Below are 24125 nucleotides of genomic sequence, written 5' to 3' on the forward strand. Positions count from 1 at the left end.
ACAGTGGGTTGGATTGGTTTTTAATTAAGTCATTACCAGCAAACATAGATCCTGCCTCTGCGGTGAATGCTCGTCCATACCATGACCAGCTCACTACAGACCTCGCTCAGGCGGTAGCAAACCCTGCTCCCGGTGCACTTTGACACCGTATCAGAAACTATTTAGAGAGTGGAAGTCGGCGAGACCGTCCCAAGAACAGGCGTGGCACTGTCTACCTTAAAACCAATCGGCACGCTCCTCAGGGCTGACGTTTTGATTCTGACTTAAACCAGGTAAACCCCATCAACTACTCGCGAACGCTGCAGACAGACCGCTAAGACCGTTGCGGCCCGCTGGCGGCAACCGATGCTCCGCCGCCACTCCTGCAGACAGTGAAGCGCTCAGCCTCGCCTCAGCGGCCTGACGCCGCGCACTGCTCCCCGGTAAGCTTAGTTCTATACCCGGCAGTTCCTTCAGCGGAGCCTCTCTGCGGAACTACGCTGTACGTCACGTCCGGATCCGGCGGCAGCGCAAAGTCGACTGCTGCCGACTCGCCCGCGTGTGCTTTCTGTTGCCGCCGCGGGAGCCGGGGCCGCCGGAGGGACCCGAGGTGGTGCCGCTGCCGCCGCAGGTAGAGAAGCTGCGTCTGTTTGTCCGCCAGCTGGCAGCGCCCTCGGGACTGGCCGAGGCGCTCGGCGGGGATGGTGGTTCAGTGGGGACGCGCCACGGAGCTCCTGAGTCTCGACTCGGGGGCGTACTCCGCGGCCCCCTCACTCATTGTGGCCACTGAACCGCCTGCACTTTGGCAGCCCTCTCAGGGGCTGCCAGAGGAAGCTCAACTTACCTGTGCCCTGCTCCGCCGCGACGGTGGACTCCAGGTTCCCTCGTTTGCTGCCGAGAGTTCTGGACCTGAGGAGAAATGAGGGCAAGGGTGAGAGCGGCTCGAGCCGTGGAAACTGACGGGCAACAACCTTGTATGATTCTAGTGTCACGTGGCAAAACTCAGAGCGTTTTCAGAGCATTGTCTGAGCGACAGAAACTGGAGGGAAGCTTTTCGGGTGACCCACGTGTTGGGGAAACGCTTACATCTGTTTTCACGGGCCTGTGGACCCACTAACCTATGAACAGGTGTTAAAAATGTTGCAGTCTCTATGGAGAGAGACAGCTTTATCTTCTTATTTCTTTACAGTCACAACCAAAACAGTCTATATGCAAAAGATGGTTTTGTCCGTTGAAGACAAATCAAGTTAATGTGACATTTCTTCATAACTCTGTTGAGATTTAACATCTATCAGCAATCACGTCGCCCTTGGTTCAAGCAGAGGTACACAGCATAGCAGTGGTTTGGCATTTATGTTCAAGAGTCTTTCTTTTCCAAAAACAAAAGTTACTGGCTGAAATTGCTTATATATTTTTAATAATCTTCAACTAACACAGTTGTAGGAGAATATGGACAGACAAGCTAACTGACGGCAAGCTGTCTTTATTTTAAGGTGCTGTGAATGTATGCTGCTAATTAGGACCAGTAGAGCATTCTTCAGTGATTTCTGACAGAGGACTTGCGGTCCCAAAAGAGGAACCAAGGAGCTCTTGACATCCTGTTTTCAACTTAACTGACTTTCAGTGTAGAACCTACTTAATTCTTAACATTTGTATTTGCACAGCCTGAAGTTCACTTGAGATTTATGTCTCAAGCTTTACTGATACTATCACTTGCTCAAAATACAAGATCAGCTCACACCAAGAAGTACTGATCAAAACTTTTTTTAATGTGTTAACTAAATACTAGTGGATTCTTGTGTTTAAGAATCCACATTCTTAAGTGTAAGGTGGAGTTTTAGGAATAGTGGCTTTAAATAAGGAAACTAAACACAGCCATAGTTTGAATGATCAGAGTTTTATTTGTGTAATCTAATTGACTGGGAGCCATTCTTTTAAGAGTCACTAGAAATCTTAAAGAAAACTACTGCTGCACATTAAGCAGGAGAACAGCATTTGGGAGCAGAATTCCTACCAAGATAAAATTTAAGGCTGCATTTATAATTAAGCAGCCTGAAAAGTAGTAACTTTTAGGTGACTAAGTTCTGTGGTAGTGTATTTCCAGGTACATGATTTCCAGATTAAGAGTTCTGGCTTCATCTGTAATGGCTGATCCACAGGGTCTCCTACACTGCAAAACTTACATAGCGACTGCTAATGTTTATGCATAACTTTAACTTTGATGATGTGCAGGTCAAACATCTCTCAGAGCTCCAGCTGCACCATGTCTAACTGCACTGGTAGCCATGATGGTATAGTAGAGGGTCTGTGTAGTGGTAGAGCCCCACTCTGTCTTCCTTTCACTGCCGTTTATGAATGCTCTCGAATAAATAGCAGTCTTACAAGACAGCTAAACATTGTCAGTGCTCATGAGATAACCTGGATTACTGGCTAACTTAACTCAGTTTTGTTCCTGCTCTGAGGTAAACATATTTGGTAACCCTCTTGCATGGCCTGGGCTTTAATCTGTCAAGATGCATGTCTCACCTTAAAGCACTGACATAGGAGTCTTTATCTGAGACATAAACTACTATTATTAGATCCACTGTGCAAGCCAACTGTAATACAGTTTTGTCATCCAGTACAAAGGAGACCAGATCACAGGCCATCCACCAGGCTAGACTGGGATTTCTGAATCTGATAGGCACTTACCTTCACTCCTTGAATCGCTACAGATTTTATAATTGGAACAGAAACAATGTGAAAGCAGCAACAGCAGCCAGTGATTTCTCAGTTCATCGTGAGAAAGTCTTGCATAATGTAGACCAGAATGGGGAGCAGAAAAGTAACTTGTGTACCTCTAGGTATTGCTTCACAGTTTATGATCAGCAGAAACCTGGATTACTGAATTCTGATCCACTTTTTCCCATTTGCTAGCATTCTGACATAGTGCTCAGATGTTTGTAGGAAAATAGTAAAATAGGGCAAGAGGGCATACTAAGGCATCACCATCATCACTGCAGTGAAGTTATGTCTTGAAAAAAGAAGGGACAACAGAAATCAAAGTGCATGCGGACTTAGGACTGTTGAAAAATACCTTGATATTAATAGTGTTTGACTATATAAGAAATTAGATATTCATGATGGGTAAGACTGTGTTGATAGCATATTAATTGCCGGTTTAAGCCCTTACCCAGAAAAGAATTCCAGACATATTTTAGCATGGCAGTAGTCTGGACAGATGTTTTAATTTTTAGAAGGGTGTTTCAAATTTTCCTCCTAGATGTAGCCATTCCTTTGTAAGTGAAAGGAGGGCAACAGAGCATGCTTTAAGGCTGCATACAGCAATTCTTAAAAGATGATAATGTTAACATTGCTCTATATTTGTGAGGATTCTGGTACTACATGTCTGTCAATATACTTCCTTTATAAATGTGGAAAGTCTACTTTTTAAATCTTAATAACTATGTTAGATACAGCCGTGGAAGTTTAGGGAAGTGGTTTTCTACATCACTTAATGCTGATTTTGATAGGGATATCAAAGCCAGAGTATTCCATCCTAGAGTCAAATCTTTGGAAGACTAAGTGACACATATCTATTATATGATAGAATTTTCACAGGCAAAACCACTTCCCTTGCTAAAGCTGAGTTGGAAAAGAACAGAAATACCATTGCAGAGAAAAAAAACTTACAGCCTTTTTCCCCTGAGTAGCAGCGCAGCATATTGCAGCAGGGGAAAACATAATATTTCTTCCTTTGTTCCTGGCTTGTCAATAGAATTTTAGTTGCAACATTTCTTCAGTCTTCATCTCTGCTGTCACTAGAGAGGACAGGCATGATGTTTGTGTTGGAGGACAAAAAAAATGCAGGTCTTTGCATATGAGAAAGGAAAACTTGCTGGAGCATAGTATGGTGATAAACAAATGGCAGGAGACTTGGACAGACAAGCACAATTTTACAGAATAGTATAGAGTGCAATATGCTGAGGAGAAAAACCCTGTTACTTATTCATTGCCAAATATGTTACATTGCAAATCTGTGTAGTATCTCTGCACAGATGATTAAACACAAATTGCTGTTTAAAAGGATAGAAGTCTGTATTTTTATGGCAACATCCAGAGTGTGATATAAACTAAGAGACGTTCAAAATACAGAACTAGTGAGGGATCTGTCTTTGAGGTCAACATGTATCTTGTTCAGAAAAAGCATGCAGTGTGTTAAGGTGAAAAGTGAAAAGAATGACATAAGACAGTACCATATTACATCTACATGCTCCTTCAGTTTTATTCCACTCCCCCTTTAGCAATTGTTTAAGCCCCAACTTAGCATGGTTGAAAATTGTCTCTCTTTCATCCTCTCTGCATTTATGTTTGTTTGGGTGTTGGTTTTTTTTTTTTCCCCAGAGTCATTAGCAAGATGGTTGGCAACGTGCAGTTAGGAAAGGATAGAGCCATGCCATTGCTTTAATGTAGATTGGTCTAATTTCTGGGGCTGGGCCTTTACAGTGTATATGTGAGGGTGTAGGAAGGATGATGCACTCCTCATTGTTTCTGTCTTCCTTCATCAACATAACAGGTTTCAAACATCCAGTGCCATCCTACCTTGTCTGGTGCCAGCTGTGGTTCTTATTTGTCTTTCCTGTATAACGTTCTTTCTGTGGCCACAGGTCTGCAAGCAGCAGATGGGGTACAAGTGACACAGAGGGGGAGAAGGACCCTAGCACATGAGCTGACTGGGCTTGTTGAGATGGCTTTAAACTAGAGTGGAAGGGGGAGGGGGTTAAACATGACATCACTACAGATAAATCGAAGGAAATTGAGGATGGTAGGCTAGAGCTAGGGGTAAAAGCAGCAGCCCAGCTGAAGTGCATGTACAATAATGCACGCAGTATAGGTGACAAACGAGGAGCTGGAAGCCTTGGTGCTGGAGGAAAACTATGATATTGTCACCATCACTGAAACGTGGTGGGATGACTGGCATGATTGGAGTGCTGTAATCAATGGCTACAGACTCTTCAGGAGAGACAGGGAGGGGGGAAGAGGTGTAGGAGTGGCTCTGTATATTAGGAACACTCTGGATGTCATGGGGGTAGAAATCAAGGATGATCAAGTTGAGTCTTTATGGGTGAGAATTAAGGGGAAGGCCAACAAGACCGATATCCTGATTGGAGTCTGTTATAGACCACCCAACCAGGAAGAAGAGGTTGATTTATTACTCTTTAAGCAACTGGAGGCTACCTCAAGATCACCTGCACTTGTTCTGGTGGGTGACTTTAACCTAGCAGACATCTGCTGGGACTTAAATACTGCAGAGAAGAAGCAGTCTAGAAGGTTTCTAGAGTGTGTGGAAGACAACTTCTTATCCCAGCTGTTATGTGAGCCTACCAGGGGGGCAGCCCTGCTTGACCTGCTGCTCTCAAATAGAGAGGGGCCGGTAGGGGATGTGGTGGTTGGAGGCTGCATGGGGTCCAGTGACCACAAAATTATAGAGTATTCAATATACGAAGAAACCAGGAGGGGCATCAACAGAACCTCCACACTGGACTTCCAAAGGGCAAACTTCAGCCTATTTAAGGAACTAACTCAGAAACTTCCTTGGGAAAGAGTCCTTAAAAACAAAGGGGTCCAGGAAGGCAGGACCTACTTCAAGAAAGAACTCCTAAAGGTACAGGAGGAGGCTGTGCCATAGTGCCGGAAGATAAGCCAACGAGGGAGGCAGCCAGACTGGATAGGCAAGGAGATGCTGAAGGAATTGAAGATAAAAAAGAGAGTATATTGCCTTTGGAAAAGAGGGGAGGTGTCTCAGGAAAAGTTCAAGGAAGTTGATAGGTCATGTAAAAAAAAAAAATGAGAGAGGCAAAAGCCCATTTAGAGCTTAGGCTGCCACGGCTGTTAAGGAGAATAAAAAATGTTTCTATAAATATATGAATGGCAAGAGAAGGGCCAAGAACAACCTCCAGTTCTTATTAGATAGAGAGAGGAATATAGAGACAAAGGAGGAGGAAAAGGCAGAGGTGCTTAACACCTTCTTTGTCTCAATCCTCAGTAGTGGGAGAGGCTGTCTCCAGGACAACTGGACTCCCGAAATGGCAGATGGAGTCAGGGTACAGTATAGTCCTCCTCTAATCCAGGAGGAAGAAGTAAGGGACCTGCTGAGACACTTGGATCCTCACAAGTCCATGGGACCGGATGGGATCCACCCTAGGGTGCTGAGAGAGCTGGCAGCTGAGCTGGCCAAGCCACTCTCCATCATTTACCAACAGTTCTGGCTCACTGCAGAGGTTCCTGAAGACTGGAAGCTGGCCAATGCGATACCACCCACAAGAAGGATCTTAAGGAGGAGCCAGAAAACTACAGAGCTGTCAGCCTGACCTCAGTGCCAGGCAAGATGATGGAACAGGTCACCTTGAGTGCCATCACAAAGCACCTACAGGATGGCCAAGGGATCAGGCCCAGCGAGCATGGGTTTAGGAAGGGTTGGAAGAGACCTCCAAGATCATCCAATCCAACCTATCCCCCAGCCCTATCCAGTCAACTAAACCGTGGCACTAAGTGCCTCATCCAGTCTTTTCTTGAACAACTCTGGGAATGGTGACTCCACCACCTCCCTGGGCAGCCCATTCCAATGGGAAATCACTCTGTGAAGAACTTCCTCCTAACATCCAGCCTATACTTCCCCCAGCACAACTTGAGACTGTGTCCCCTTGTTCTATTTGTGGTTGCTGGGAGAGGAGACCAACCCCCACCTGGCAACAATGTCCCTTCAGGAAGTTGTACACAGCAATGAGGTCACCCTTGAGCCTCCTCCAGGCTAAACAACCCCAGCTCCCTCAGCCTCTCCTCATACGGTTTATGTTCCAGGCCCTTCACCAGCCTTGTTGCCCTTCTCTGGACACATTCCAGCACCTCAACATCTCTCTTGAATTGAGGGGCCCAGAACTGGACACATTACTCAAGGTGTGGCCTGACCAGTGCTGAGTACAGGGGAAGAATAACCTCCCTCGTCCTACTGGCCACACTGTTCCTGATGCAGGCAAGTATGCCATTGGCTCTCTTGGCCACCTGGGCACACTGTTGGCTCATCTTCAGCCTACTATCGACCAGTACCCACAGGTCCCTTTCCTCTTCCTGGCTGCTTTCCAGCCACTCTGTCCCCAGCCTGTAGCGCTGCTTGGGGTTATTGTGGTCAAAGTGCAGTACCGTGCACTTGGCCTTGTTCAATCTCATCCCATTGGCCTCTGCCCACCCATCCAGCCTGTCCAGGTCCCTCTGCAGGGCTCTCCTACCTTCCAACTGATAAACACCTGCTCCTAGCTTGGTGTCATCTGCAAATTTACTGATGCAGAACTCAATCCCCTCATCCAGATCATCAGTAAAGATGTTGAACAGGACTGGGCCCAGCACTGATCCTTGGGGAACACCACTAGTGACTGGCTGCCAACTGGATGTTGCACCATTCATCACCACTCTCTGGGCTCTGCCATCCAGCCATTTCTTGACCCAGCACAGAGTGAATCTGTCCAAGCCGTGAGCTGCCAGCTCGGCCAGGAGCTTCTTGTGGCAGACAGTGTCAAAGGCCCTTCCTAAACCCATGCTGGCTGGGCCCGATCCCTTGGCCATCCTCTAGGTGCTTTGTGATGGCACTCAAGATGACCTGTTCCATCATCTTGCCTGGCACTGAGGTCAGGCTGACAGCTCTGTAGTTTTCTGGCTCCTCCTTATGATCCTTCTTGTGGATGGGTATCGCATTGGCCAGCTTCCAATCTTCAGGAACCTCTGCAGTGAGCCAGAACTGTTGGTAAATGATGGAGTGTGACTTGGCCAGCTCATCTGCCAGCTCTCTCAGCACCCTAGGATGGATCCCATGGACTTGTGAGGATCCAAGTGTCTCAGCAGGTCCCTTACTTCTTCCTCCTGGATTAGAGGAGGACTGTACTGTACCCTGACTCTATCTGCCACTTCGGGAGTCCAATTGTCCTGGAGACAATCTCTCCCACTACTGAAGATTGAGTAGTCTCTAATAACTGATAAATTTTTCTCACCTGCACTGTTAGGAATTAGAAATGTAGCTCCTTTAAATGTGATATCTGTTTTACAGTGGAGCAGTAAGTAAAAGAGTTCCATGCTTTGAAAGCAGGAAGGTGAGACCTGTGTATGAATATGCTTAAGTGTAATTCATATATCTTGGACTCAGTTCTTAGCTGTGGTAGCTCAAAGGAAATTCAGATTCCAAGCCTCACTTTTTGCCTACCTGTTTCAGTTCAAATTAGAGCAGCAGCATCCTTTAATTGATGTTATCTGTTGCAGTGCTAAAAGAGATTCTGACTACAATTGTACATTGACCATTGAAATAGTGCATTGTAGAAAATAACCATCCTTGCTACACATGCCCCATGACTTTTGTTTTGTGGAATGAGAATTCCCAAGTGGCAAATTCAAGGGAATTTCTGGTGGCTTTCACTCCCAGGGGCTTCTGAAGCTGTGAAAGTTGTAACTGGGACACAATTTTACTTAACTGCAGTTGTCTTATTTCTTTTTTAGATCAAAATAACTGACAAAATCTGGAATAAACAGACACATTCACCAAATATGGAAGAGGATGCCAAACCTCTCTTGGTTCCTGTGGGAGGCGAAGAAAGCAGTTTTGGAATCATGAATATACAGTTCGATCCAGAATATTTAAAGTGCAAAAGGTACAAGAAAGGCTGAATGTACAGACTTAGTATATACAACTGAGTTGTTAAATCTTTGCACTTAGTAACAAGAGTTCTCCAAAGACAGTGACTTAACACTGGAGAACAAGGATCTGAATACAAACAGTTCCTGCTTTGTCTCTGCATAATATTGTTTCCAAGCACTAGGTCAACAAGATGTTCATACTGTGTTTTGCTTATAAGACTTTTCTGTAGACATCACTTCAGAGGGAGTAGTCCAGTAAGAACTTGGCAAGTAGCTTCTAGACTGCTCTCCAAACACTGTCATGTGTGTGTGCTGAAGCAAGGTGGCTTTTATTTAGCATGACAAACTTCAGTGTTGAGACTATACAAGAAAGCTTGCCAGATGATATCAGTATGTGTAAATAGCTTTTGTATGCATTCTACAGGTGATACTGGGAAAAAAACTATGATAATATTGAAGGAATTGAGTGACTTTTACTGTCTATAAAGTGTTTGGTTTTTAGCATATATGAAGGATTTGGCAGATGAGCCTTTTTGCCATGCCTGAAAAAGTAATACATACCTAGCTAAGTGGTTATTTTTTCATGTTTTCTTAGACTTCAACACCTCTCTTCCCCGGAGCAGGTCAGAGTGGAAAACAACTGCTTGTGGTGGAGTTAAAATTTCTGTGAGCTGGTCCTAGAACCAAAACTGCAACTGGGGGGAGAACAAACCTTCCGATGCTAACTGGAGGCATCAGGTCTACTTTTTTAGACAAGGAATACGGTTTTTTAGACCAAGGAATAGTCCCGTGCTACCTCTTGGATGCTGCTGATGGCTCTTTTTTTATTTTGCTTTGCACTCAGCATTGTATTCCAGTAGAGCAGTTTTCCTGAAGTAACTGTAGATGGCGCTGTTGTACACAAAATCCTCTGTTTGGGCCCACTAAGGAAAAAAAATGTTTTTTCTACTGTCACAGCCCGCAGCTTTGGAAAGCTATGATAGCCTAATTACACGTTAGCGAGGGGCTAAACAAAGTCTCTTTTCTCAGTGAGCCAAAGGACGAGGATAAGGGTCTGAGTGAGCCATGGGGAAAGAATGGATCACAGGTGTAGGAACATACAGAATTCTGTTGAGTAGTTTCAGATAGAAAAAGGATATGTGCAAAATGAATTTTTGCTTAATATTCTTTCTGAGTCTGAGACCCTCCATTACCATCCTGATGTAAGGCAACTTCTAATTTGTACGGCTTTTGGGAGCTACTTGTATTGGAGGAAATATGTGTTGTGCTTGTGACAATGGGTTTCAGGTGGTGTCATGATGTTCTAGCAATGAAATTGTGATATCTATGTTTTGAAAGTCGTTGGGTATTGTTTCTTCATTGTTTTTTCTTCTGATGATTTCCCAGGTCTGGAGACTCAGATTCATAAATGTCATGTGACATTTCGTTCTCTCCACAAAATCAGGAGCATGTGCTTGTTGTGTTCCCAAATTCACAATCTCCAGATTGCAGATTCATAGAGCCAGGTTGGAAGAGACTTCCAAGATCATCCAGTCCAACCTAGAACCCAGCCCTATCCAGTCAACTAGACCATGGCACTAAGTGCCTCATCCAGTCTTTTCTTGAACTCCTCCAGGGATGGTGACTCCACCACCTCCCTGGGCAGCCCATTCCAATGGGAAATCACTCTCTCTGACAACAACTTCCTCCTAACATCCAGCCTATACCTACCCTGGCACAACTTGAGACTGTGTCCCCTTGTTCTGTTGGTGGTTGCCTGGGAGAAGAGACCAACCCTCACCTTGCTACAACCTCCCTTCAGGTAGTTACAGACAGCAGTGAGGCCTGCCCTGAGCCTCCTCTTCTCCAGGCTAAACAACTCCAGCTCCCTCAACCTCTCCTCATAGGGTTTATGTTCCAGGCCCTTCACCAGCCTTGTTGTCCTTCTCTGGACACATTCCAGCACCTCAATATCTCTCTTGAATTGAGGAGCCCAGAACTGGACACAGTACTCAAGGTGTGGCCTGACCAGTGTTGAATACAGGGGAAAAAATAACTTCCCTTGTCCTACTGGCCACACTGCTCCTGATGCAGGCCAGTATGCCATTGGATCTCTTGGCCACCTGGGCACACTGCTGGCTCATCTTCAGCCAGCTCATCCACCAGTACCCCCAGGTCCCTTTCCTCTTCCTGGCTGCTTTCCAGCCATTCTGCCCCCAGCCTGTAGCGCGGCTTGGTGTTGTTGTGGTCAAAGCTTGGGGTTGTTGTGGCCAAAGTGCAGAACCCTGCACTTGGCCTTGTTAAATCTCGTCCCATTGGCGTCTGCCCACCCATCCAGCCTGTCTAGGTCCTTCTGCAGGGCTCTCCTACCTTCCAAATTCTTCTAAGAATGAGAAGATACATCCACCTGCTTGATTAGCCAAATAATTTTCAGCATGTTGAACAGAAATTCCAAATTTTTATTTCTAATGAACTTAAGTTCATTAGATCCACAACAGGATCCTATCTGGTCCCATAGACTTGTGAGGATCCAGGAGGCTCAACAAGTCCCTAACTACTTCCTCCTGGATTATAGGGGGGCTGTTCTGTTCCCTGACCCCACCTACCAGCTGAGGAGGCCACCTGTCCTGAGGACAACCTGACTTGCTATTCAAAATTGAGGCAAAGAAAGTGTTAAGCGCCTCTGCTTTTTCCTCATCTCTAGTTACTACATTCCCCTCGTTGTCCAATAAAGAGTGGAGGTTATCTGTGCCTCTCTTTTTGGTCATTAATATATTTATAGAAACACTTCTTATTTTCATTCACTGCAGTGGCCAGTCTGAGTTCTAACTGGGCTTTTGCCTCTCTAATTTTATTCCTACATGACCCAGCAACATCCTTAAATTTTTCCAGCATTATCACCCCCACTTTCCAAAGGTGCTATGCCCTCTTTTTTTCCCTTAATTCATTCACAAGTCCCTCACCCATGTGGGCTGTTCATCTTCCCCAGCAGCTCTGCTTTCAGCATGTCGGCACAGCCTGTTCCTGTGCCTTGAAGATTTCTCTCTTGAAGTAGGTCCAACCTTCCTGGACCCTTTTGTTTTTAAGGGCTTTTTCCCAAGGAACCCTTTGAGTTAGTTCTTTGAATAAGCTGAAGTCTGCACTCTGGAAGTCCAGTGTGGATGTTCTGTTGGTGCCACTGCTAGCTTCGCTGCATATTGAAAACTTTATTATTCCATGATTGCTGCACCCCAGACAGCGTCTGTCACGGATGGGGACACTGACACCTACACCGATTTTGGCGATGAGGCGAAATTAATTAATGTGAGAGGATATGTATAAAAATATATATTTACTAAACTCAATATTCTGGACTCTCGCTACCCCAAACCACTGAACTTTAATATTAAAAGGATTCTTTTACAGGTTATGAAGACATTATGGGAATACATATTTACAGAGTCTTATTAATAACTAGCAAACATTCAAACTATTAACAGAGAGAGAGTTTCCCCCGTGGCTTAATGCCGCTTGGGGTCTTATACTATAATCTGCTTTCTGCTTTATGGCAGAGGTAATAGAAATTACAGAGGCATTCAAGTATTTACTCACAATTCGGATTAATAAGAAATCACCCTCTGGGGCTACGTCACAGCCTATTGCAAGTGTCCAATTCTTCAGGGTCTCTGCCCATGGACTTTGAGGCTGGAATCCTCTGGCGTCAGGGGAAATGGCAGTCTCTGACCTTGTGCTGCTGATTTCTGCTGGCTGCTCTCTCCAGGAATACGCAGGCAGGCAAGCAAGCAGTGTGACGGAGCCTCAAGTAGTGTGGGGAAGGCTGCACATGAGTCCATGTACCCCTATTTATTAAATGTGGGCTGAGAATTAATGATCTCACTGGCCACTAGAATGACCAATCAGATTGGCAGTCAGCCAAACCTCACCATACTATGTAAAAACCACAGGCCTGGACTCCAAATATGGGAATCACGTGGGCCCAGCACCAGGCAGGCACGAGCTGGGTGTGTGGGGACACAAATCAGGTGTCCTGGGCAACTGACTTTATGGCCCTGGTCTGTTGTGCCCCTTTGTGCTCGTTTACTCCTGGTGCAGGCAGAGAGACATGTCCAGGCAGAGCAGGCATAAATAAGCCTGCTTTTGGGCCTACAGGCCCTCCACAACAGCTTCCAACTGCCATGTCTCCCACCAGCCCTTCTCAGCGTCAATCCCTGCCACAGTGGGGATGGAGCAGGACACCACCTGTGTTCCTACTCTGTAGATCAGTTGACCCAGAGCTTGGAGTTCCCTTTTAATTAGCCCTTTATGTCAAATTCATCACTGCCATCCTGGACAACAAGCAGTGAGTAGTAATCAGAGGGACAAACTGTCTTGGGCAGTCTCCTTGCGGTATCCTGTACCTGGGCCCCAGGGAGACAACAAACTTCCCTGTGAGACATATCTGGACAACATACAGGGCCCTCTGTTCCCTTCTGAAGGGAATCACCAAGTACTGTTACCCTTCTTTTCTTTTCAATACCAGAGGTTGTAATGCAGTCTTTGCTTAGACTTTGGTGACAGCTCTAAGCTGGAAGAGCCATCATCCTCATCCCCTTGTAGAGCACTGCACCTGTATTCACCTCCATCCTCCTTTGTCGAGTCCCAAAGCCCCATACCTATTGTACCGTGTCAACTAGGTAGGTGAGAGGGACTGAGGAGGTTCTCACTTACCTCTCTGAGGCTGGTTCATGTTGAGTTTATCATCAGCTGACACCGTGAAGTCCTTCTGCTTGAGACTGCTGTCAAGTCAATCCTGGCCTAGCCTGTATTTGTACTTGAGATTGCCCAGGCCCAGATGTAGGATCTTGCATTTGGCCTTGTTGAACATCATGAGGCTGTCTTGGACCCACCTCGCAAGCCTGTCCAAGTCCCTCTGGATGGCATCCCTGCTCTCCAGTGTGTCAGCCAGACCACACAGCTTGGTGTCGTCCATGAACTTGCTGAGGGTGCACTCCATGCCTCTGTCTTTGTCACTGACAAAGGTGTTAAACAACATTGGTTGCAGTAGTGATCCCTGAAGGACTCCACTTGTCACTGGACACGAAAGCATTGAATGCATCTCTCTGAGATCTGTCCACTTTGTTGCTCCTCCTCCTTTTAGTTCATTTTGCCAAGTTCTACTAGTCTTTTGCCTTCCAAACGCGCATAAGCACAAAAATTAAGGCTGTGAGCCCTCAGGTGTTTGGAAGGCCTGAACATCATAGTAGAGCCAAACAAGGTTAAACTCCACCTCTGTGTCTTAGAGGAGATAGCCACAGTCTTTAGAAGAGGGAATGAGGAAGAACATGCCGTAAGAGTCTGTCAGTTGTGACCAGGGCAGTGTGCATTTTGGAAGGCTTCTTCATTAGAACTTCAGGGAGTAGCAGCTCCTGGTGAGGTCTATCACATGTAAAACTATCAGACAGTGCTGGTTCATGATTCACTCTGTTAAACTAGCTCCTATTTTTTAACTTGCTGATCAGATGCTTCTGCATGGCCACCTTGCTTTGATTAAGCTATCTCTTCAAGTGGTTTGTGTGATTCACTTATAATCATTGTTTGTCTTTCTTAGCACTAGTCTGTCCCATTGTTTGGACTGTGTGAGATTTCAGTATAGGAATTTATGAAATCATAGAATCAACCAGGTTGGAAGAGACCTCCAAGATCATCCAGTCCAACCTAGAACCCAGCCCTAGCCAGTCAGCTAGACCATGGCACCAAGTGCCTCATCCAGTCTTTTCTTGAACACGTCCAGGGAGGGTGCTTCCACCACCTCCCTGGGCAGCCCATTCCAATGGGAAATCACTCTCTCTGTGAAGAACTTCCTCCTGACATCCAGCCTAGGACCTACCCCGGCACAACTTGAGACTGTGTCCCCTTCTTCTGTTGGTGGTTGCCTGGGAGAAGAGGCCACACCCCACCTGGCAACAATGTCCCTTCAGGTAGTTGTAGACAGCAGTGAGGTCACCCCTGAGCCTCCTCTTCTCCAGGCTAAACAACCCCAGCTCCCTCAGCCTCTCCTTATACGGTTTATGTTCCAGGCCTTTCACCAGCTTTGTCGCCCTTCTCTGGACATGCTCCAGCACCTCAACATCTTTCTTGAATTGAGGAGCCCAGAACTGGACACAGTACTCAAGGTGTGGCCTGACCAGTGCTGAGTACAGGGGAAGAATAACCTCCCTTGTCCTACTGGCCACACTGTTCCTGATGCAGGCCAGGATGCCACTGGCTCTCTTGGCCACCTGGGCACACTGCTGGCTCATCTTCAGCCTACTGTCAACCAGTACCCACAGATCCCTTTCCTCTTGGCTGCTTTCCAGCCACTCTGTCCCCAGCCTGTAGCACTGCTTGGGGTTATTGTGGCCAAAGTGCAGAACCCTGTACTTGGCCTTGGTCAGTCTCATCCCCTTCGCCTCTGCTCACCTATCCAGCCTGTCCAGGAGCCTCTGCAGGTCTCTCCTACCTTCCAACAGATCAACACCTGCTCCTAGCTTGGTGTCATCTGCAAACTTACTGATGCAGAACTCAATCTCCTCATCCAGATCATCAGTAAAGATATTGAACAGGACTGGGCCCAGCACTGATCCTTGGGGAACACCACTAGTGACTGGCTGCCAACTGGATGTTGCACCATTCATCACCACTCTCTGGGCTCTGCAATCCAGCTAGTTCTTGACCCAGCACAGAGTGAATCTGTCCAAACCATGAGCTGCCAGCTTCGCTAGGAGCTTCTTGTGGCAAACAGTGTCAAAGGCTGTGCTGAAGTCCAAGTAGACTACGTCCACAGCCTTCCCCACATTCACCAGGTGGGTAACCTGATCATAAAAGGAGATCAGGTTGGTGAGGCAGGACCTGCCCTTCCTAAACCCATGCTGACTGGGCCTGATCCCTTGGCCCTCCTGTAGGTGTTTTGTGATGGCACTCAAGATGACCTGTTCCATGACCTTGCCTGGCACTGAGGTCAGGCTGACAGCTCTGTAGTTTTCTGGCTCCTCCTTATGACCCTTCTGGTGGATGGGCATCACATTGGCCAGTTTTCAGTCTTCAGGAACCTCTCCAGTGAGCCAGGACTGCTGATAAATGATGGAGAGGGGCTTGGCCAGCTCATCTGCCAGCTCTCTCAGCACCCTAGGATGGATCCCATGGACTTGTGAGGATCCAAGTGTCTCAGCAGGTCCCTTACTTCTTCCTCCTGGATTAGAGGAGGACTATACTGGTCCCTGCCTCTATGTGCCACTTCAGGAGTCCAGCTGTCCTGTAGACAACCTGTCCCACTATTGAAGATTGAGGCAAAGAAGGTGTTAAGTACCTCTGCCTTTTCCTCATCCTTTGTCACTCTATTCCCCTCTGTATCTAATAAGGACTGGAGGTTGTCCTTGGCCCTTCTCTTGCCATTCATATATTTAAAGAAACTTTTTTTTTTATGGCATTTACATAGTTATTTGGTTTTCGTAACAGCTTGGATAATTTGGGAGTTTTGAAAGACATATTTTTAAGTGTTTACATAAGAACAATATTTTGTTTTTTAGAGTTGTAAATTATTTTGTCTAGTATTATTTCAATAATTTGTGGGAAATAAAAAGCTGGTTTTAATCCTTCTGACAAGTAGATGCTGTTCTTCACAATGGGCCAAATTACTCACACCACATTTTGCCCATTTTGTAGATCCCTTTAAAAACTAGAATGTCATTGCTGCAGTGGCTTATTGATGATTATTCTGTGTAAGATAAGGAGGTGTTTTGGTTTTTTTCTTCTGATTGTTTAGATGATTGTCAACAGATACTGCAGTTATCTTCAGAAATACTTGAACCTTCAAAGAAAGACGCTGTTTCGTGTTAGTTGTTTTGCATGTGAAAAAACTTGACTACATCTCCTGCTAAAGGGAAATCAAGCCTTTTCACCTTCGTTTTAATTCTTTTTTAAATCCCAAAGTTCTCACACTGTGTAAGAGAGGTGAACTGAAACAGTTATAAATTAAACTGTGTCTGTATGTTGCAAGCAGAGAGGCTTTTTTCATGCAAAAGTGATTTGCCCTCTTTTATTGTCAAAGTTCTTTTAACTTACAATAAGACAGACAACGGCCAGGACTAATCTGTGCTAAACTACCGTTTTTGCATTCATTATCCTTTTTCTGCTCCCCTCCCTTGTGATCTTTTTACTCTAATGCCTGCACTTACTTTTTTTCCTGTGTTGCTGGCATTTTTCTAATTCGTAGTACTACCACTGCTGAATTGGGAAAGACAAGAACCTTCTTAATTAAGAACCTTCATACTTCTTAGTAAGCCTAGAATAGATTTGCCTTTGACACAGAAGAGGAAACAGTGATTGAAATGTGATATGCTAAAGTTTGTGATTCTTTTATCTATTTAAATGTGTATCCTGTGAGCAGCAGAGGTGGCTTAGTATAGTGCTCTGTGAGGTTAGTGTACTGCTTCCAGCCTTTTAAGACACTTAATGAGGTCGTGCTGTAATCATTACAGTGACAATGGTGATATGAATGTGAGAAAAGTAAAATTTGTTGGCAAAAGAATGAATATCTTAGAGGATAAACTGTGAGCATACTGTTTGCAATGCTTAAGTAAATTCAGAAAGTAACAATCTAGTCAGTCATGGTATGCTTTGGGACATGCTTTCTTACAAAGCACTCTGACATCTGTGATGTTCCTATCAAAATATGCAATTCCCAATTAAGAATTAGCAGTCTGTGAGTATAATCTTCTTACCATTTCACCCTACTTCTATTGTAGTGAATCAGTTTTATTCCTTGGTTTCTCCTGTGCTCAGGGTCTCAGGATGTGAGGGGTTGGAAGGGACCCAAAGAGATCGTCGAGTCCAACCGCCCTGCCACAGCAGGGCCACACAATCTATCTCAGGTCACACAGGAACACATCCAGACAGCGCTGGAAAGGCTCCAGAGAAGGAGACTCCACAACCTCTCTGGGCAGCCTGTGCTAGGGCTCTGGTACCCTTACAGTAAAGAAGTTCCCCCTTGTGTTGAGATGGAACCTCCTGTGCTGCAGCTTCCACCCATTGCTCCTTGTCCTATCCCAGGGAGCAGTGAGCAGAGCCTGTCCCCCCCCCTCCTGGCTCATGTTCAGCCTACTATCTACTGGTGGCAGCTGCTGATACTTGCATGTACAGAGTGCTTGTCATGTATTCTTAAGGGTCCTAAACAGAATTTTCAGAAATACACTCCGGCTTATATCCCTTCTCCTTTGGGCTTTGAAAATCATAGTCTTTGAGAACTTGTCAAACTTTCAAGGATATTCTAGAATGAGTCTTTGATCTGGGTGTAGCTGGGTCATGAGAAAAGACCTTGGTCCTAGAACAGAGTACTACACTCTCCTGGTGGAGATCAGGGAGGAAGGTTGCATTTTAGGCTGTCTGTTGGGAGCTGGCTGAAAAATGGGAGGCACAAGCCCCTAGAAGCTTGTACAATCAAGTCCTTGATGTGAGGTCTGAGTATTGGAACTGCAGTAAACCACAGTGCTGTGTGTGAAGAAGCTCAAAGGAATTTGTCCTTGAGACTTCTGATAAACAGTTTCTCTGGGACTGTGTCCAGATTGGGAGGGAAATAGGAGGAATATGCAAATTCCAATATTTAGGTGTGCTAAACACTATAGCAGTAACTGCAAGTAGGGAGTATTATGCATATTCCAATATTTAGATGCACCAAATGCTAGTTGACAGTACCACGTTGCATGCTGTGTGCACTCACTTTCTCACCCTAACTGAAAAGTATGTGCTTTGTAACTTGAAGTCTGATGCTCTCAATAAAGAACTGGATCGCCGTGCTAGCTCATATTGAGTCGTTTCTTGGCTTTCCCGACCCTGCAGCTGTCCACATAGCTTCCAGGTCAGACTGATGTTTTCAAAGAGATCTCTGTTAATGATAAAACTGATGACTATGCTATTTTAGTATAGTCACTTGCTCAGTAACACTAGAGATGCAGCAGTACCCTAAGAAAAAAAAAATGCTGCATGAGATCGTTCTGAACAGATGCACACTAATAGGGATCACTCAGGGAAGTAGCCCATGTACTGGCAGCCTTAAGCATGTGCATTCCTCCATGTGGGAAGGAGCAGTAACATATATAAAATTTATTTTTCCATGGTAGGAATGGAAGTTTATAAGTATGTTCTGACAATATTAATTGGAGATGAGAAAAGAAGTGGCCCTCATGAAGTTCTTCACACTATGCAGGTATTGTAGTAATTAGCAAAACACATATTTACTGTATTCTGAAGTCCCCCTGCTTTTATAGACCTTTAGACAGGAAGGAGGAGTGGGCTAACCATGAATCACCTGGTGGTGTTCAGACTCACCCCTGGGGAGGGGTTAAGACCACCTAGAGCCAGGTTCAAGGTCACTCCTCCTGGAGAGTTAACCCTGAACATAGGGTTAATTAGCCCTTTGTGCCTCTTGAGTGATAAATCTATTGCTTTATTTACTTGTGTTTAATTATGGTATTTCTCTTAATTGTTTATAAGAATGTGGCAGAAGACCACACACAATCTTTTATGTCATAGATGTGGAAAAAATAAGTCAGTTGAGAATATTTTAAAAATTGAAAGTGTTCTCTTTCATTTCAGTAAGTGGGAAATGGCTTAGCAAATCTAGGCCATGCTTTCCATGACAAAAGAACTTGTAAGAATTAATGAAGTCTAAAATGAAGGAAAGTATGAATTTCTGGAGAAGGTAGTTATTTTACTATTTTCCACTTTTCTCAGTGATTTTTTTGTTACTCCTATAAATACTCTTACCTGCTGTGTTCCCTTAAGCACACAGGAATAAGAACCTACCTTCATCCAATCCATGCATGCTATGGTTCTGTTATGCATCTTTTCAAAGATACAACAGTCAACAACAGAGCTATATTCCTTTTCTCTCTTCTGGATAAAAAGTGGTGCCATGGTGCAAATGCTTAATGATTCACTGGGAAAGTGAAAAAGGCCTTTGTCATGGTATTGAAAGCTGGGGAAAGAAGGATTGACATATTTTCTTTTTAGTCTGAGGCAGGAAGGGGTATTGAGAGACAATTCAAATAGGTAGACCTTACTCATACTAGAGGAAAAAATACATGGATTTATTGCTGATGTAATTTCTGCTCTTGGTAGTATGCATCCTGTTGGGATCTGTACCTTCACGGGTTTTCTTTTTGGGATGGTTCTTGTTTCTGAGTGATTTAAACATCAGTGTGGAAGAACATGAGAAAGCTGTTGAGATTGCTTTAGAAAGTAAAAGCCCCAGTGAAGGGGGAAAGCCTCAGAAATTCTGTACGAAGGCTTACAGGTCACCAGTGTCCTCTCTCTTTGAGAAATTAGCCTGTCAGTGAGGGAATGTCACATTTAAGCAGTAGCATAGTATATTTCTATATGGAAGTAGATTATACTGGATTAAAATATAGTCTCTGCAATATCTGGCATGAAGACAGATTTATGTTGTGTTTTAACTTTAAGGAACAGCTTTCACTCTTATTTCTCTGTACCTACATCTGTGCAGGGAAAATGAGGGGCATGTGATGTGGCTGCTTTTTTCTAGTGGCCCCGACTAGGCCTACAGTCCAGCTCAGCTGAGGAAGAGAGCAGAGACTACCATACTCTGTACATCTCTGTATGAGAGACACAAGCCTTCTGTTGTAGATAGTGCTGTTCTTTGTGATAACCTTAATTAAATCATGAAGTAGCTCAGAACTGCAGATGGGCCTCTGTTATTCTGTGGTTCTGTGACAAACTGCATTTGCCAGATGTATTGGTTTAAAAATAGTATGTACACATATCACAGTATCACATATGCTTGGGCTTGATTCTTTCCCACAATTTCATGCAATGTTTTTGGCTAGATTAGTAGTTCTAGCCTTTTCATAGAAGGTCCTCATTACCACCACTCCTTTATTTTTTTCCCCTCTGTCTCCTTGCTGTCTCTGCATTTTGATGCTATCTGTTTCTACCTTTGTAGTGATGTAGAAACATCACTAATTCTGGCAAAACCAGTTATAAGCACTAATAAGCTTGGCCAAGCTTATTAACATGTAGTTCTGATGTGACTCATTGTTGAGAACTAACAGACTGTGTTGAGAACTGCTAGGTGTGAATTTTGATGTTAGGTTGTCTCAAACAATTTGGGCAAGAGACCATTTTAATGTTGATATAAACATGTAGTTCCCTCATGGATGGCAGCTCTCCTTATGGCAGTGATATTTTTCCATTTACTTTGTGTCAGTGAATGACATACTCATCCTGACTGATATTAAGCCTTTTTGAGTTCTATTTTAGCACCTATCTTACAGGATTTTAAGGATTTTTCTTTTCTTTCTTTTTTCCCACTCCTTCAGACCATTTCATGTGGAGCCTACAAACATAGTCAGTGTGACTGATGATGTGCAAAGAGTCACGGATGAAGCTTCAGCAATGAATAATCGGATTCATTACTATAGCAGGCTGACCTCTCCTGCAGACAGGGCACTGGTAAGCAAAGACAGGGAAAACTGAGAGTGGTCTCTAGCAGGTTGAGTCTTCCACAACATAGGTTTATAGAAGAAGCAAAAATAAAGGTAGGGGGGAGGATCACTCTGCAGCTACTTTGAAATACATGTCTTGTAGCTGACTGCCTTAACAAGTTCTTATGTTATCACAAGTTGTGCAGTTTAAGACTGGTCCACGCTGATGAGATCTGTGTACACATTTCTCTCATCTATGAGAGAATTTAAGCAGTGGCCAGCTGCAGTGATTGACCTTGCATGATCTGTACACAGTATGTTAGAGATATTTTGCAGAAGAGAATACCATTTTCTGCTAACTAAAATAACCTTATCAACTGTTAGTTTTTTTTTTCATGGGGAGGAAATTAACATTTTCATTTTTTCAGTGCACTTTTCATGAAAATATTATGTGATTTACAAGTTTCCTTGGTGTGGCTAACAAGTCTTCATTTTTATCCACTTGTTAGATTGCTCCTGATCATGTACTGCCAGCCCCTGATGAAATCTATGTGTACAGTCCATTAGGAACTGCTTTTAAAGTCGACAGTTGTGCAGATGGCTATGGTAAAAACTCCAGTATAGTGACAATGTATGTTAAACACCTTGCCATATCTTAGTAAGAAATGCATTGTTCTTGAATATTCTGTGTTGTATGAATAACTATCGCAGCTAAGAGGATAATGTGAAGTAAGAGTGCTTCCTAAATTGTTCAGTCTTTTCTCTTTTCTTCCTAGATTTATGATATGGAATACAATGATGGGTACATCTATATTAAGCATCCCATGGGGAATAAAACAGGTAAAACTATGAAAATGTATGTGTATGAAAATGTGTTTGGCAACATCACAGTATCACAGTATCACCAAGGTTAGGAGAGACCTCACAGATCATCAAGTCCAACCCTTTACCACAGAGCTCAAGGCTAGACCATGGCACCAAGTGCCACGTCCAATCCTGCCTTGAACAGCCCCAGGGACGGCAACTCCACCACCTCCCCGGGCAGCCCATTCCAGTATCCAATGACTCTCTCAGTGAAGAACTTTCTCTTCACCTCGAGCCTAAATTTCCCCTGACGTAGCTTGAGGCTGTGTCGTCTCATTCTGGTGCTGGCCAACATGGCTTGCTCTTAATTTTTCTCTAGTGTTATTGATGAAAAAGGTAACCTATATTTCTCTCAATAGGCAGGCTTTACTTCTGGAATTATTCTCATCTTGCTGATGGGCATTTTGACTCTTTATTGCTGCTACAGAGTTGTGAAGTCTCGGAAGACAATACGTAAGAAATAAAAGCTTTGTAACAAATATTTCCATTAAGTGTAAAATACAGAGATCTAGTAGATTCTTTGTATCTTTATTATACATTAGACCTAACCTGCAAATAAATGTTGTTCCTTAAATGTCTTCCTGCTGTAGTCTGGATCTAAGCTTTATAAGCTAAATCTCTGAAATTATCTTTCAGTTCCTTGGGATCTAAGTATTATAACCAAACCAAATTACTTAGCAAGCAGGTTTTCAGGTGTTTACTTGTGTTTGGTGACTTAAGGAGTTAGAGGCTTCCCTTCTTCATGACAAGCGTTCAGTTCTCTGCATGTATTTCTGATCATATTCCACAGTGGAATGGTGTGGGCTGCAGCTGCACCTATTTGTGTTTTATGTCTGCACTACCATAATATTCATAGATATTCTATGTTGGAAGCAATTTATGGGCAGTTGTCTCACTGATAGTAATTCTATTTAGAATGTGCTTTTACTGTTCAAAACTAATCTTGAAGCTTTTGTAATTGCTAGTTTTATACATTTCTCAAAGACAGGTAAGGCCTGATTTCTGGCAGCTGTTTTCAGGGCATTGTTAAGGACTAGTTCATCATCTGGCCTACTTTGCTGTAACTCCCACAAAAGGCTTCAGCTGCAAACACATGTCTTATCCCAGTGCTTACGGGAGTACTCAGCGTAGAAGTAGCCACAATAAAAAAATGCTGCTTCCCCGAGCTCCTTCAATCAAACACCTAATGAGTGTTACACTTCAAAAAGTTAGCAACAGTCTTCTTATCCCTTAGAAGCACTGTGAATTTGTGTCATGAAGAGTTCTACTGACACTAACATACTGTTTTCTTTAGACATATTTCTGTTTTTTGTCTTCTTCAGCTTTAATAGATACGTCAAACTGGGAATTCCCCGATGTTTGCAAATATTACTTTGGATCTTTCGGTCAGTGGTCAAGCCTCTTCTTTTCTATGGTATCACTTGTTGGAGCCATGGTTGTTTATTGGGTGCTTATGTCCAACTTTCTCTTCAACACAGGAAAGTTTATCTACAGTAAGTATACATTTTTCGTTGACTTTTATGGTTATCTTGTGAAAAGATCAAGAGTGTTTTATACTGAAAAAAGACTGTCCATTTCACTTAATGTTTCTGTTACTTTGCTTGAAAAGTCAAGTGATAATAAGTAACTATGTATGGAGTTACTACTACAGCCATATATATTTTCAAAGCCAGTGTCTCAATTATCTGGTTTCCATGTCCATAATAAGGCTTCTTGGTGTAGTTTAAACAACCCAAACCTAGCTGCTTGTTTTATCTTTGAATTTTCACTCCCTCCTTGTTTGCATGGATGTAGCTAATTGAAAAGTCATTTAGCAGGCTAGGATGTTGAAATGATCCAATAAAGGTTACTGAAAAAAAAATTCTAGTTCCATTCTAGACTGCAGCAAACACAGTTGGAGTTCTGCCATAAAGTTTCTCCAAGTTTCCCTGAAGGAATTATGACCCCTAGCACAGTGAAAGAATGATTTTTAGACAAATATTGATAAAAAGAAAATATTTTAGTTATTTATACCCTTTGTGCAGGTTCGGGAGTTACCCACCCCCTGCCATGGCTAGGAATTCATGAAGCTGTATTTACAGCTTAGCACAATTTACAAGCATATATAGAGAATCATAGAATATAATCATAGAATGATTTAACTTGGAAGGGACCTCAAAGCTCATCCAGTTCCAACCCCCTGCCGTAGGC

General features: G+C 43.9%; 1 protein-coding gene across 7 annotated transcripts in view; it reads left to right on the forward strand.

Annotated features, from left to right (window-relative positions):
- The first annotated feature begins 208 nt into the window (after positions 1–208).
- Positions 209–24125, forward strand: part of SLC38A9 (solute carrier family 38 member 9) — a 93547-nt gene continuing 69630 nt past the window's right edge. For 3 of the 7 annotated variants that reach the window (XM_064139950.1, XM_064139956.1, XM_064139955.1), the window contains exons 1-7: positions 209–422; positions 8500–8651; positions 20967–21099; positions 21581–21702; positions 21848–21911; positions 22295–22388; positions 23258–23428. In XM_064139950.1, the coding sequence (XP_063996020.1) occupies positions 8548–8651; positions 20967–21099; positions 21581–21702; positions 21848–21911; positions 22295–22388; positions 23258–23428 (688 nt within the window). In that variant the 5' untranslated portion in view covers positions 209–422; positions 8500–8547. Of the gene's footprint in view, positions 423–445; positions 611–690; positions 1304–8479; positions 8652–18797; positions 18836–20966; positions 21100–21580; positions 21703–21847; positions 21912–22294; positions 22389–23257; positions 23429–24125 lie in introns of those variants that run through there. The other 4 variants (XM_064139954.1, XM_064139951.1, XM_064139953.1 and 1 more) reach the window with 4 other exon arrangements.

Source organism: Pogoniulus pusillus, chromosome Z (genome assembly GCF_015220805.1).
Source record: "Pogoniulus pusillus isolate bPogPus1 chromosome Z, bPogPus1.pri, whole genome shotgun sequence".
Classification (NCBI taxonomy): Eukaryota; Metazoa; Chordata; class Aves; order Piciformes; family Lybiidae; genus Pogoniulus; species Pogoniulus pusillus.